The sequence below is a fragment of the Electrona antarctica genome (assembly GCF_951216825.1).
Source record: "Electrona antarctica genome assembly, chromosome: 11".
Taxonomy (NCBI): domain Eukaryota; kingdom Metazoa; phylum Chordata; class Actinopteri; order Myctophiformes; family Myctophidae; genus Electrona; species Electrona antarctica.
Window position 1 is genome coordinate 16,787,234 of NC_136792.1, and position 14,087 is coordinate 16,801,320.

The 14,087-nt window shown below is 40.0% G+C and overlaps 2 protein-coding genes across 2 annotated transcripts in view; both read left to right on the plus strand.

Moving 5' to 3' along the window:
• The window catches only part of LOC306932019 (transmembrane protease serine 5-like), a gene marked incomplete at its 5' end in the record, with an annotated part of 39,331 nt that extends 28,964 nt beyond the window's left edge, over positions 1 to 10,367 (plus strand). Inside the window, 14 exon segments of the mRNA XM_079513724.1 lie at positions 3,740 to 3,811; positions 3,814 to 4,022; positions 4,745 to 4,889; positions 5,245 to 5,325; positions 5,883 to 5,996; positions 6,926 to 7,061; positions 7,253 to 7,366; positions 7,458 to 7,501; positions 7,687 to 7,849; positions 8,034 to 8,218; positions 8,371 to 8,469; positions 8,633 to 8,775; positions 9,439 to 9,591; positions 10,313 to 10,367. Coding sequence (XP_079369850.1) covers positions 3,740 to 3,811; positions 3,814 to 4,022; positions 4,745 to 4,889; positions 5,245 to 5,325; positions 5,883 to 5,996; positions 6,926 to 7,061; positions 7,253 to 7,366; positions 7,458 to 7,501; positions 7,687 to 7,849; positions 8,034 to 8,218; positions 8,371 to 8,469; positions 8,633 to 8,775; positions 9,439 to 9,591; positions 10,313 to 10,321 — 1,667 coding nt within the window. The 3' untranslated portion in view covers positions 10,322 to 10,367.
• A 383-nt stretch (positions 10,368 to 10,750) lies between these two features.
• pih1d2 (PIH1 domain containing 2) lies at positions 10,751 to 14,028 on the plus strand (the record flags this gene model as incomplete). The annotated part of the gene is made up of 5 exons (XM_079513726.1): positions 10,751 to 10,936; positions 11,387 to 11,510; positions 12,048 to 12,296; positions 12,730 to 13,013; positions 13,558 to 14,028. The coding sequence occupies 5 exons, from the start codon at positions 10,751 to 10,753 to the stop codon at positions 13,690 to 13,692; spliced, it is 978 nt and encodes a 325-aa protein (XP_079369852.1). The 3' UTR covers positions 13,693 to 14,028.
• Positions 14,029 to 14,087: the final 59 nt, after the last annotated feature.

A 14,087-nucleotide genomic window follows, 5' to 3' on the forward strand; every position in this document is an offset into this window, starting at 1 on the left:
TTGAGCCCCATTGTACATTTCTCAAATTTGAAAGCACTATATTTCTAAAACGATGAAACATTTCAAAGATTCCTTTTCAGGCAAACATGTCCACCGTAAGATGAACCTAAATAGGTTTGAATGGGGTTTCTAGGTGTAAGTATGTAGGACTAGTAGCATGCCAAAGTTTGTGCTATTGCCATTGGGAATGCATTGGGCGTTTAACTTAAATAACTCAGAAACTACAAAACATTTCAAAGTAAAAAGTTCCAGCATGTGTCTCCACAGAAAGCTGAATTATAAAAAGTGTGAATGGAGTTTCTAGGTGAAAGTGATTTTTTGACGTGCCAATATCTGCCATTGAGCCCCATTGTAAATGTCTCAAATTTGAAAGCACTATATTTCTAAAACGATGAAACATTTCAAAGATTCCTTTTCAGGCAAACATGTCCACCGTAAGATGAACCTAAATAGGTTTGAATGGGGTTTCTAGGTGTAAGTATGTAGGACTAGTAGCATAACAAAGTTTGTGCTATTGCCATTGGGAATGCATTGGGCGTTTAACTTAAATAACTCAGAAACTACAAAACATTTCAAAGTAAAAAGTTCCAGCATGTGTCTCCACAGAAAGCTGAATTATAAAAAGTGTGAATGGAGTTCATAGGTGAAAGTGCTTTTTTGACGTGCCAATATCTGCCATTGAGCCCTATTGTAAATGTCTCAAATTTGAAAGCACTATATTTCTAAAACGATGAAACATTTCAAAGATTCCTTTTCAGGCAAACATGTCCACCGTAAGATGAACCTAAATAGGTTTGAATGGGGTTTCTAGGTGTAAGTATGTAGGACTAGTAGCATGCCAAAGTGTGTGCTATTGCCATTGGGAATGCATTGGGCGTTTAACTTAAATAACTCAGAAACTACAAAACATTTCAAAGTAAAAAGTTCCAGCATGTGTCTCCACAGTAAGCTGAATTATAAAACGTGTGAATGGAGTTTCTAGGTGAAAGTGATTTAGACGTGCCACTATCTGCCATTATAAATTTCTCACATTTAAAGCACTATATTTCTAAAACTATGAAACATTTCAAAGATTCCTTTTCAGGCAAACATGTCCACCGTAAGATGAACCTAAATAGGTTTGAATGGGGATTCTAGGTGTAAGTATGTAGGACTAGTAGCATGCCAAAGTTATAATCTTTTTCGGACGGCATACTATAGCATGTCGTTTTTCATGATTTTGGAGGATTTGAAAAAAAGATGAAAATCATGAAAAAACTACATACTATAGTTCATGGTTTCGGACGGCATACTATAGCATGTCGTTTTTCATGATTTTGGAGGATTTGAAAAAAAGATGAAAATCATGAAAAAACTACATACTATAGTCCATGGTTTGTCATATTTTCATGATTTTGGGACACTATGTCAGAGGCAGGACTTGAACCTGCAGCCTCCTGATTCCCAGGCAGGCTCTGTACCCAGTGAGCCAATGTGCTTGCTGTGTACAAAAAGCAAAAAAAATAATGATAGAAGAGCCAGAGACTTGTTTCCATTGTGGTTCATAAGCATTCAAACCTCTAGAGATAAACAACAGCACAAGAAACAAAAGACAAATCTCCTGTTATATTATTTTTTGTATTTTATTTTTGTATAAGTGTTGTTACTCAAAGGGAAAGGCAAACTGTGTTGTTGCAGGTAGCAAGTAGCTCAGTGACTTAGCACACTGGTTACATGATCTGGAGGTTGTGGGTTTGAACCCCACTCAAATCTTTACTTGCCAATATCTGCCATTGAGCCCCATTGTACATTTCTCAAATTTGAAAGCACTATATTTCTAAAACTATGAAACATTTCAAAGATTCCTTTTCAGGCAAACATGTCCACCATAAGATGAACCTAAATAGGTTTGAATGGGGTTTCTAGGTGTAAGTATGTAGGACTAGTAGCATGACAAAAGGTGTGCTATTGCCATTGAGAATGGAGATGCATTTTTCGTCACGCTTGAGAAACTCAATTCTCACAAATAAATCCAACACTCTTTCACCAGAAGAGGGAGACATCTAACCAGGCATGTAACAGACCAACATTAGTCCCTTGATATTAGTCAACTATTCTTGTTAAGGGTTGGCTGTCACTCAGTTTTTCAATTTTATTTAGAGTTTGTGTATTTTTTTCACAATTTAAAATATTAAATGACAAAGAAAGACAATGTACACATAATAATATAAAATTGTAGCCTCCACCAAAATAACGTTAAGATTTCACAAAATGATAGAGGATTAAACATTTGCACAGAAAACAAGTGGATTAGATGTTTACTCAATGTCTTCAAGGTTGTGAAATCAAACTAAACTCATAGTAAATGCATAGGATATTTAGCCCAGTCCCTAAATATTAGTGGGCAACTATTCTTGTTGTAACTATAAGCTTTAAATATTACTGTATTGAGGAGGTGTTCCGGGGGATAAACTGGAAAAAGAATTAGTCCTTGCTCCGCAGCCAGCCCAGTTTCATATGTTGCCATGCACACACAAACACATGCACACATGCGCGCACGCACGCACACACGCACACACACACATACATAATCCCCCCAAAAATGTCACACTATGTCGTCCAAAGAATTACAAATAGTTATGATAATAGGCCTATCGTTCAAATAAAAAATCCTGAAAGAAATAACCAAAATGCTATATTAACTGTTTTTCAAATCATGTACTACTAGACTCTAGTCTAGACTTATATCATTCAGAATGAAAAGACTCCCATGCTGTTCTATTTTCCATGTAGATCACTTAATCAACCATCATTAACATCTTATAACTGCATGGTCTGAATTTCAATCCAATGGTGTTTTTCTGTCACAGACAATTTATGCCACTGTTTCTGTGATCATTACACAGCATTTATCTTCCATAAAGATCATTCAATATGACAGTGGGCCAAATAGATGTGTTCATTTCTGGGATGCACCACTGACAGTCAAGACAAGAAGGAATGTTCCCACTGGCAGTTATCCTCTTCACCTGCTGGTCTCTGCCTAATCCCCGGCCCTACCAGGCATATGGGAGATATGGAGGATATATACGCTTAGCTAACTCAAACTCTAACGGAGACAATATTATTTAAAAAAATATATATGTACAGCATATAAATTACATTTTGCACAGTAGCCTATAACACAAGGTCTGGGCCATATCCCTGTGAAATCATGTGTGCTCATGTTTATGTAAATGATATATGTCATAGCTTTATCTCTAAGCAATAATGCATTTCTTTCTTCATTTAAATGTTCTTTGACTTTTAAGTTGGCCTACTAATTTTTAAACGCTAATAATAATGATAAAAAACGGCATCACCAAGAACACTGTGAAAGTGTAGGTCTACTTTAGTGTAGGAAAGAGGAAAAAAGACAAATACCCATTTGTCATCAGCACAGATTTAATTTTCTTCTAGAGTGCCTTGCTGAGAGACGATTCCTTTGGATTCCAAATGAGTGGGATTGACATGAGACTTTTCAACAATATGCAATTATGACCTTTGCTCAAAAGAACATACGACTTGTCAGCTAATAAGTTCTTTGGTGAAATGGATGCTCTTTTGGCACAGCTAAAGGTGTTACCTAGCAACCTGCTGTCGTATCAATAGCCAGGTTGCAGGTATCTCTGGAGATGCACCCCCCCCCCCCCACACACACACACACACACACACACACCCCTGCCCCCCTACAAAGACCTGGTTCAGTCTGCCTCCATAGGCCCCCATGCCCCCCTTGGACAAACAACAGCCTCATTCTCTGCACCACTGCTGACCTCATTGTCTCTTTGTGAGGGGAAATTCAGAGTTGCATTCTGTTAAATGGCAAACGGTCCATCAGCTGTGAGCGGACCAGACCTACCTCTAACACAGGCCTACAGATGAACACTAAAGAGACACATTTTCTTTTGGGCTGTACGCGAGGAAATCATGGTAAGACATCAGACCACATTTTCTCTACAGCACATTCAGAACTCAACATCTTAAGCTATTGCTTTCATAAAGTATTGTGTCGTACAGGTGACAATATATTTGTACCTGTCATGGCACCCTCTGCATCTCAACTAACAGATGTTGTTTACACATGAGGTTCAGAGCTGCAACGAGCATGTTCATTTCAGCAGAATGCACCTGCTGCATGTAAATTGTATGGTTCTGTATAGTTGGATTGAAGGAGTAATCACCACTGCTGTGTAGTAAACCTTTGTAATTATAGTGTAATATCAGCAACTAATAAGCAATAGATGGCATTTAGAGAGTTTGTAACTGTAAAGGTTCATATGGCACACCACACACCTAGATAACATTATTATTACTGTACATTGAAATGACTAATGGTAACAACTGCAAAGAGATACAAATAATTTCTCCAAAGTATACTACGATTATTAATTGCCATTATGGAAATATAACATACAGGTTATTTAGGATTAGATTTTATACATCACACAGCAGGAGATGTTACATATCTTTATAAATTATACACACATGCTGGTTCCTTAAATCTGTACTGTAATGTTGTGATATAGCCTATCTCACTTTAAAGTAGGCTACTCAAAATTCAATTTAATTGTGCCTGACGTGTTTGCTGTAGTTGAGTAAAAGGTGATGAAAAAAAGACTTGTTGCAAGTGGGCAAACTTGCGGAACTTAACTAAGAACATAACTAATTTGGAATGATGACAAAGCAAGATATGATATTATTATGCCCACTACACTCATTGCAGAGTCCTGAGGGAGACACATTCTCAGTGATCGAGAACCCTGTAGCTGTCAGTCAACAGTTTCGCACAGAGAACACTACAGGAGGGGAAGGCAGGGGAGTCCATGGCTGTCATACTTGGCTAAAAGGGATTCATTCTACAAAACATGGTACGCTACTGTAAGCCCCAGCATTGAATATCACATGGATATAAAAGTGTGTACAATCACAGGCATTTTAATGCATCAGCTAGCTAATCTACTATCTATAATGATAGCCTGCTGTTTATTCAAGGCTAAATGAAGTGTGACAGCTAGTCTCTTGCACACAAACAGATTTGCTCGAGTATTGAATTGCACTGATCTTTGCCACTTTGTTTTGTTTCAATGCCCTTGGATTGAATCAATGCGTTCATACTCCGTGTTAGAAACGTGTGTCTGTTATATGTATGCATTAGCTGACATGTACCATTCGCCTTCTACCCAATCTGGGATCAGACAGTGTTATTTATGTCTATGCTATCAGCTCATAGGCTGGTGAGAGTCCTGGCAGCAGTCTGTGCAGTTGGTCTCCTGGGAGGTTTAGCTGTGGGAGTCTGGTTTCTAGGTAAGGTATTCTTCTACAGGACAAATCACCAATGGGGATTAAGGGGCTGAAAGACAGTTGATTTCACTACTTTAATGTACTTGAGTAATTTAATGTGTGTGTGTGTGTGTGTGTGTGTGTGTGTGTGCGTGTGTGTGTGTGTGTGTGTGTGTGTGTGTGTGTGTGTGTGTGTGTGTGTGTGTGTGTGTGTGTGTGTGTGTGTGTGTTTTCCATGTGTTCTCTCTACTCATATATTATTATGGATTCCGCCAAAATGTAGAACACCCTACCAACAGTCATTAAGACTTGCGAATCCCTTGACTCCTTCAAAACCTGCTCTCAAAGGACACCTATACGGAAGGCTGCAATTCAAAACTGGCCCCCGTAAAATCTGAATCCCCCCCCAACCCCACCCACCCCATTTTTCCCCTCACTGTATATGTTTATTTTCTCTTTTTACCTCTTTATGATGATCAATCAATCAATCAATTCCATTTTCTCAGATTGTGAATTATTGTGATGTGTCCTTCTGTCTGTCTGGATGGCTGACTGACTTTCTGATCCATTCCAACATCTAGTTAAACTTCTGCTGCGACCTTACCCTTCCCAGAGCCCAGCAGGGCTAGGGGACACCAAGGAGACAGCCTTCTGCAATGTAACTGAGGACATCTCTGTCACTGATCCCAGGAAAGGTCTGTGTTACCATATCTTTTTAGTGTTAAGCTGCATGTGTTTTATTGCTATCATGACCAAACATGGCAAAATTATTGTTGATTCTATGGTTCACATCTAAACCCTCTATACTATTAGCCTACTTAGTAAACTACTGAGTTGACCGTTGTCCTCTCTGTAGTCTGTACTTGGTTGGCTCTTTTTCCTTCTACTAATTTACAATTACAATTTAGGCATTTAGCAGACGCTCTTAGGGCCCTATTTTGCGTGTCTTAAGTAACCAGGTCTTATGACTTAACTTAAGACCTGGAGGCATGGTCAATGCTGTTTGGCCACTCAGAATAGCCAAATGGCATTGACCACGCCTCCAGGTCTTAAGTTAAGTAATAAGACATGGTACTTAAGACACGCAAAATAGGGCCCAATGATTATCTGTAAGAGATTTACAGTATGCAAGAACAAAACATGGTAATACATCCAATACACCAAATCTCCTTGCCAAAAATAGCCTACCGGTATTTACAAGCTTCATGTGAGCTTGTAGATTTGTTGCCCAGAACAGAGATGATAGGGTTCAAGTTGTTAAATGAAATAATGCGAATTGTATTATTCATGAATAACCCTTTGGTCACTTTGGAGATAATTTATTCATGAATAACCCTTTGGTCACTTTGGAGATATTATATTTTTTCTGACATGAAAACCATGCACCACATTAATCACTGTTTTTCTCTAGTCTAGGGTCTGCAACCTTTCTCACATGAAGTGCCATGTTTTCATTTTGGAACATTTAATTTTAAAATAAAAAACTACCTATGCCAGTGTGCCAATGTTGGCACCCGTGCCTAAGGTTGCCTACCCCTGATATACACTTCCCACTTAAACAAGGCTAGTTAATTAGTGGTGAATAGACTTGTCTCTGGAGGGATTTACAATCAATCAGGTTCAGTGTTTTACAGAATCAGTTCAGAGAACTCTCTCTTGGAGATCCAGCTGGAGAAAGTGCCCACCTGGCTGCCTGTATGCTATGAAAGATGGAACTCTTCACTGGGAACATTAGTGTGCCGCCAGCTGGGCTATCTGAGGTTGGTCTATTCTGCTGACAGGATCACACACCACTTCCCCATAGCCTTCAACACTTCAAAACTGACTGGGAGCTGGCATCCATTCGCTAACTTACACATCCATTTGAGGCCTCATTTAGTTGTCATGTTTATGAAATATTTATTCACACCTTTTGTTAGCCTTATAGAAGAAAATGTCTTCTCATTTTCAGACTGACAAAGCACAAAGGAGTGAATCTAACTGATATTGGGCCAAACTATACCGATGGTTTTATACAAATTACCTCAGAACACAAGAGCAATCTGGAAAATATATGGCAATTCAGGTAAGGCAATTTGTCCTGGGGGCATGGAAAACCATTATGATGACAACCCATTATTCATCCGTTGTTAGCTAACTTATGTATTTTCATCTAGGGGGAGCTGCATCACAGGGAAGGTTATAGCTTTGAAATGTTTTGGTAAGTAAACCTAAGTTAACACAGCATTTTGTTTTGGATTATAGTGAGCTAGGGTGAAGTTAAGCTTCAGTCCCCTGTGTAATTTTCAGGAAGATGCTTCATATTAGTGGCAGTTATGTAGTAAATGATCCTGTAAGCCGTGCAGTGATTAGATTTAATTAATTCCCAACCTCTTTTATGTTCAGAGTGCGGAACACGAGCAAAGTTGCCCAGAATAATCGGAGGTGTGGAGGCAACATTGGGAAGGTGGCCCTGGCAAGTTAGCCTCTACTACAGCAACCGCCACACCTGTGGAGGCTCCATCATCACCAGCCAATGGGTGATCACAGCAGCCCATTGTGTGCACAAGTAAGACGCTGCCTACCTCAACAGGATTTAAGATCAAAGGTTACACACCATAAGAGAGAGAGAGAGAGAGAGAGAGAGAGAGAGAGAGACCTGCACTTGTGCCATACCATCTAGATGTCATATAACAAAGCAGAATTATTGTCTTTGATACTTACCCCCTTTTTACTTGCTTCTCAAATGTCAGCTACAGATTACCTCAGGTATCCAGTTGGGTGGTCTATGCTGGTATTGTGACACGCAGCTCTGCCAAAATGTCTCAGTACACTGGCTACGCAGTGGAGAAGATTATCTACAACAAGAACTACAACCACCGGAGCCATGATAGTGACATAGCCCTAATGAAGTTGCGAACCCCACTGAATTTCTCAGGTCATTGCAACGGCTTCATAATGGCAGTTATAGTGTGAAATTGTAGAGCTGATAGATGCACTCAGGAGATTAGACTAGTGGTGATCATTTCCCAATCATGATCTAGTTATTCTAGAAAGTTGAAACCTTTGCTTTCTGATCTCTCTCTATAGATACCATTAGGCCTGTGTGTCTTCCTCAATATGACTATGATCTTCCAGGAGGAACACAATGTTGGATCTCTGGGTGGGGCTACACACAACCTGATGATGGTAGGGAAACCCTGTTGTAGAGAAAAAGGTTTACACCCAAACACACCACCATCCACACATCCAACACAGAATGGTGTACAGTAAGCCTCTTATGAACTGACTTTCCAAATGGGAGTTATAATATTTGTCTCCATAATTAATTATATATTATGTGTTTTTTCAGTCCACATCCCTGACACTCTCAAAGAAGCACCTGTTCCGCTAATAAGCACAAATAGGTGCAACAGCTCCTGCATGTACAATGGTGAGATCACCCCGCGTATGCTTTGTGCCGGGTACACCGAGGGAAAGGTAGACGCATGCCAGGTTAGTTCAGGTGTATTAAACATGTGTGTGTGTGTGTGTGTGTGTGTGTGTGTGTGTGTGTGCGTGCGTGCGTGCGTGCGTGCGTGTGTGCGTGCGTGCGTGCGTGCGTGCGTGTGTCCAGAGCTAATCTTGCAAACTGCTGAACCAAATTTCTTGCGCAGACAGCCAGCCTCAACGAAGTAGGCCTACCTCCACACATTGCTTTATAAGTAAATGTGGTGCATTTATATAGCAATATCCAGAGCACTTTACACAGTACACACCCACACTGTACCTTACAGGCTTATACACACTCATTCAGAGCAGAGGAAAGCATGCAAGGTACCAACCTGCTCATTAGGACCAGTTAGGCCGTTCAGTGTCTTGCTGAAGGACACTTTGACACAGGGGGAGCCAGGGATCAAATGAAAACCATTTCCCATGCAAGCCGCTCTACCTCCCGAGCCACTGCCGGCTGATATGAAACCTTTCCTATACCATATCATGTCAAACATCATAGATTATCATTAGATGACTGAAGTCACCTATGCCGTTCCCATGTGGATCTCGAGATCCACATGGGGGCGGCATACGTGACTTCAGTCAGGAATTTATCTTTGTGAAATTTACCAGCAATGTAGAACATTTACCAGCAATGTAGAAATCCATCTGCTCCCATTCCAGGGGGACAGCGGGGGGCCCCTGGTGTGCCAGGATGACAACGTATGGAGGTTGCTGGGTGTCGTCAGTTGGGGGACAGGATGTGCTGAGCCCAATCATCCTGGAGTTTACACCAAAGTGGCTGAATTCCTGGGCTGGATCTATGATATGATAGAGGTACGTGTAACTGACTGTCTCTCAGTCCGTCTTCACATGGCAGGAATAAAAATGGGTGGTTCTTGATACAACTCAGTAGTAGTGAAACATGATTACTTTAAGTGTGAGTAATAATAATAATATAATGCACTTTACATTTGTATAAATCTCAAAGTGCATCACCAATAGCCCTTCCCCTCTTTTTCTTTCTTTCTACCGAATCAAAATGCATTTACACCAATGTATTAGCCCATATAATCACATTTATATTAATAGAAATAGGCTAGGATAGGGATCTGATTAACATACAATTATAATATAGGCTTAAATGAGTATCAGTACTATACTTCAGAGCTATTATAGCCTATATATGTACAACTAGGCCTATTAGAATTACATTTAGTCCTAACTATTATTTAACAAATTGATCCGAATTCAACATGCACAAAAATACACATGCCTCCTCCTACGAGTCCTACCTGACTATGAAACAGTATGAATCTAGAGCGTGGAAGAGTCACACTCACAACTAGCATACTATTTTGCAGCATCAGTTCCAATGATGATGCCCCCTCAAATAAGCATGCATAGCCCAAACACACTTAGGAGTTTACTCTTATGTTTAGGGAGATAGCCTATAACATGATACATAATAACACATTTTCATGAAGTTGTTCAATTCTATACTATAGTGTTTAAAAGTTAACAATTTCTCTCTCTCTATCTCTTGCTCTCTCTGCAGAATTATTGAGGTGATTGTGAAAACGTGTGAAATAGAAAGTGGATGCTGCTGATTCATGGTTGTTGTTGTTTTTTTATTTTTTACTATAAATGTATGTTGAAATAATGTATCACATGTGCTTGAGCGATTTTTAAAACGTCTACGTTATATTTGTGATATAATGAAAATAAATTATACATCTATATACACTGTCTGTGTCGAATTTTGTTCAAATGACGCTGACTTGCAGCTCAGGATGCCTTGCCGCCGCTAGGTGGCGTATGCGATCCTTCAATTTGGTTTCTATAGCAACAGAGCAACAACAGCTGCAACGAAAGTTGATTTCTTTCAGCAGAACACCTTTTCCCGAGACGAGACGAGACGGTGTTCTGGCAGTTTCTTGCTTTTGTGAATATTACTCAACGTTAATTATTGTGGAAGTTTGTTTTTGTGTGAAGAATGTCGTCCATGGGGTGTTCAGAGGATATTTTACAGCAAGTCAACCAGTTTTGGTCCATGTTGGACGATCTTTCACAAAATGACCATAACGGGTACCAGAGATTTATTGAACAACAGATGAAGAAAGGAGCTGAGTCCATGTCCCAACCTGAGCTTCATTCATGTCTGCACACAGAGATAATCATGGTTGGTATTCTTTGCTATACTTCCTCACTGTTAAATGGAGTAATTAAGTACAATATTTGCCTCAAGAAGATACTTGTGGAGTAGAATGATAGAACATACTCCAGTAAAGTAAAAGTAGGCTACCTCAAAATATTAGGCGCCTAATCCAGTAATCCACAGCACTTGAGTAGGCTACAAGTATTTTACTTACTTACTTTCTCTCTCTGTCTCTGCCTGCCTCTCTGTCTGTCTGTCTGTCTCTCGCACGCACGCACGCACGCACGCACACACACACACACACACACACACACACACACACACACACACACACCACAACGCCCATAAACACATGCCATCGATTTTGCACAAAATTACAACACTGACCTTTATGTCAATCATATCAGTCCAGTAGCCAGTGCATGATTACCTAATGGTGAAAGTCTGACCCAAACATGTTCCTGTAAAATACAGGAACCCACGCAAAGGTTACTGCACATCAATATATGTGCCTGGAGACGTGTCCCTGCACCCCAGGACCCCAGCAAACCAACGCCCATGTGTGGAGGAAAACTGGAAAGAATCACGGAAGGCAAAGGTAAAATTCAAAGCACTCATCAGTGGAGTGGGCGGGGTGAGTCAAAGTAGGCTCCATATTACTCCGTCAAATGTGATAAATACATTTGTACTTGAGTTAAAGTACTTGAGTACTTGATTTTAAAAATCCTTAAGTATTCAAAAGTAGGCTACATGCTTTAAAAAGAAAACAGCAAAAAATATCAATAATAGTGGAGTGGAGTGAAATGTACAATATTTGTCTTATAATAAATTATATAGAGTACTTGTTACTTGATACTTGTTACTTTAGAGTTAAAGTAACAAGTATCCAAAAATACAAATACTCAAGTAAAGTACAGATACGCAAAAAAATACTTAAGTACAGTACTCAAGTAAATGTTCTTCATTATTGTCCATCAGCGCAAAGGTGAAGTACGATGCTTATTGCTTATGTTCCATCAAATGCAAATTGAATTCTCCTGCAGGCAGCAGAGGTGCTGTTGCCCACATTGCATCAGGGTCACATCATCTCAGTGGTACACTGAAATGGTTCTCATGAATTTTTATGTTTGCATAGATTGGTACACTGTGTTGGACGTGGCATTAAACCCAGCGGTACTGGACCAGTGTCAGGAACACGGGGCAATGGACGAGGTCTACATGCTGGCACTGGGTTTTGCCCAGAAGCAGCATGGGCTGAAGTTATCTCAACAGTACACAGTCACCGGCAGCAGCCTCAAGGGGACCTTGGAAGATATGCACCGTCGCCTTGGGGTTTGGCAGCGGTCAAAATGGTGTGCCCCCCGAAGCACACAACCTGACACAGGTATGGCAGCCTCCGCAGCTAGACCCGTCATAGCTTGATGATGTTAAACCTTGACAAAGTATTTGGCAGTTGTTTCAGCTGCTTATATTATAGATGCTCCTCCTTGTTTCACGGGGCATGCACTCTGTAATCTGTAGTTCTTATGGCCTACTTTATGTCATTGAACCTGGGTCTGTCAGTTCAGCCAAGACAACTACAGACGTGCTAGTTAAATCATATTATTTAATAATATAACTCCCCTTACAGATCGGTTAAAATTGTATGTTTTTTTTTTTTGGTGCCTGGACCACTGAGCCATGGCCCAGGCCTAAAATTGTATTTTATTCCTTAAAATAAATTCTGGATTGCAGCTTGAAAATCCATAATTTGTTACGAGATTCATTTGGAAGATCTGTGCTGTTCACTTCATGATCCTTTTTTGTTTTTTCTCCAGCCACACAGACGCCTGCTTCCCTCCTACAACAGATTTCATCTCTGCGTGAGGAGGGACGGGAGTCCAGCCTGGCAACTGAGCTCATTGATGGGCCTGTGGAAGACAAAAAGAAGAATTTGATTGAGGTGATCTCCAGCAGCTCCATCACAGCACACCCCCCATCAGAGTTAGAGTACCAGCTCAGCGTGAAGACAGACTCTGAAGGCAGTCGCCGCAGGGTGGAGCTGAGGGTTGAGCTGCCAAATGTTTGCTCCATGTCAGAATGTCACCTCGCCATCTCCCAGGTCTGCAATTAATTACCTCCTTCCCTCGATGGTGTTTTTGTTTTTTCAGGGGTGGAAAGTAACATTACATTTACTAGTATTATACTTGAGGACAACTTTGAGCTACTTTTAATTTACTTGAGTATTTACATTTTTTTCAATACTTTATGCGTCTACTCTCTACATCTCAGAGGCAAAATTACTGTAATGTAATATTATTGTTACTTTGCACATTTTTATTATTGATACAAAACCAATTTTCTATACTTCAGCTATTCAAAAATAGCAGATCTACAAGGACACAACGCGTCATAATGCAATGGTTTGCTACATTTTGATGCCAATACTTTTGTATACTTGTGTTATTGCTACTTTTACTGAAGTTACAAATACTTACCAAAACTACACCAAAATCATTATTATTTTTAAATAGTTTGTCTAATTGGAATATGGAGTTAAATTTGTATACTTACTTTCTTGACTTCCATTCCATAACAGGTCTTTGGGTCTGTTTTGCATTTTGCTGGTCTTAAAGTTGTGTATTGGTTTCTTATTTTGTTTCTAGGATGACATACTATTGGAAGTGAAGGATATGCAGAGCCTCCTTGTGGAGCTCCCAGAAAAAGTAAACGAAGACACAGCTACTGCCACCTTCCACAAAAGGAAACGTATGCTAACTTTGACTGTGGATGTTCAATGAAAACCTCAAATGATCCGAGGGATAGAACTATACTATACTGTGACACTATAACTGTCTGTGTAAGTGGAACACACAGAGGAAGTGATTAGTTCTCCTGCTGGGATGAAGCTACGAGTAAAATTAAGTGAATGGTCCATGAAATGTGATTTACTGTAAAGCTTTGGAAAATGCTTTTCAAGTGATGTGTCGAAGCAAGAGAAACCCGACCTCTGAACTGCAGTTAACAGGCAGTAAACAGCTTATTAATAAAATGTTGCTTTACCCCAACAATTGTACTGCCCCTTGTTGTGTGTGGATTTGGCAGAACGGATGTAGTGCATTTAGCTCTCAACATTAAACATTAATTGACTATGGTGATATACGTGTTTAGGAATATGTGGACGTGGGGTGCTGGT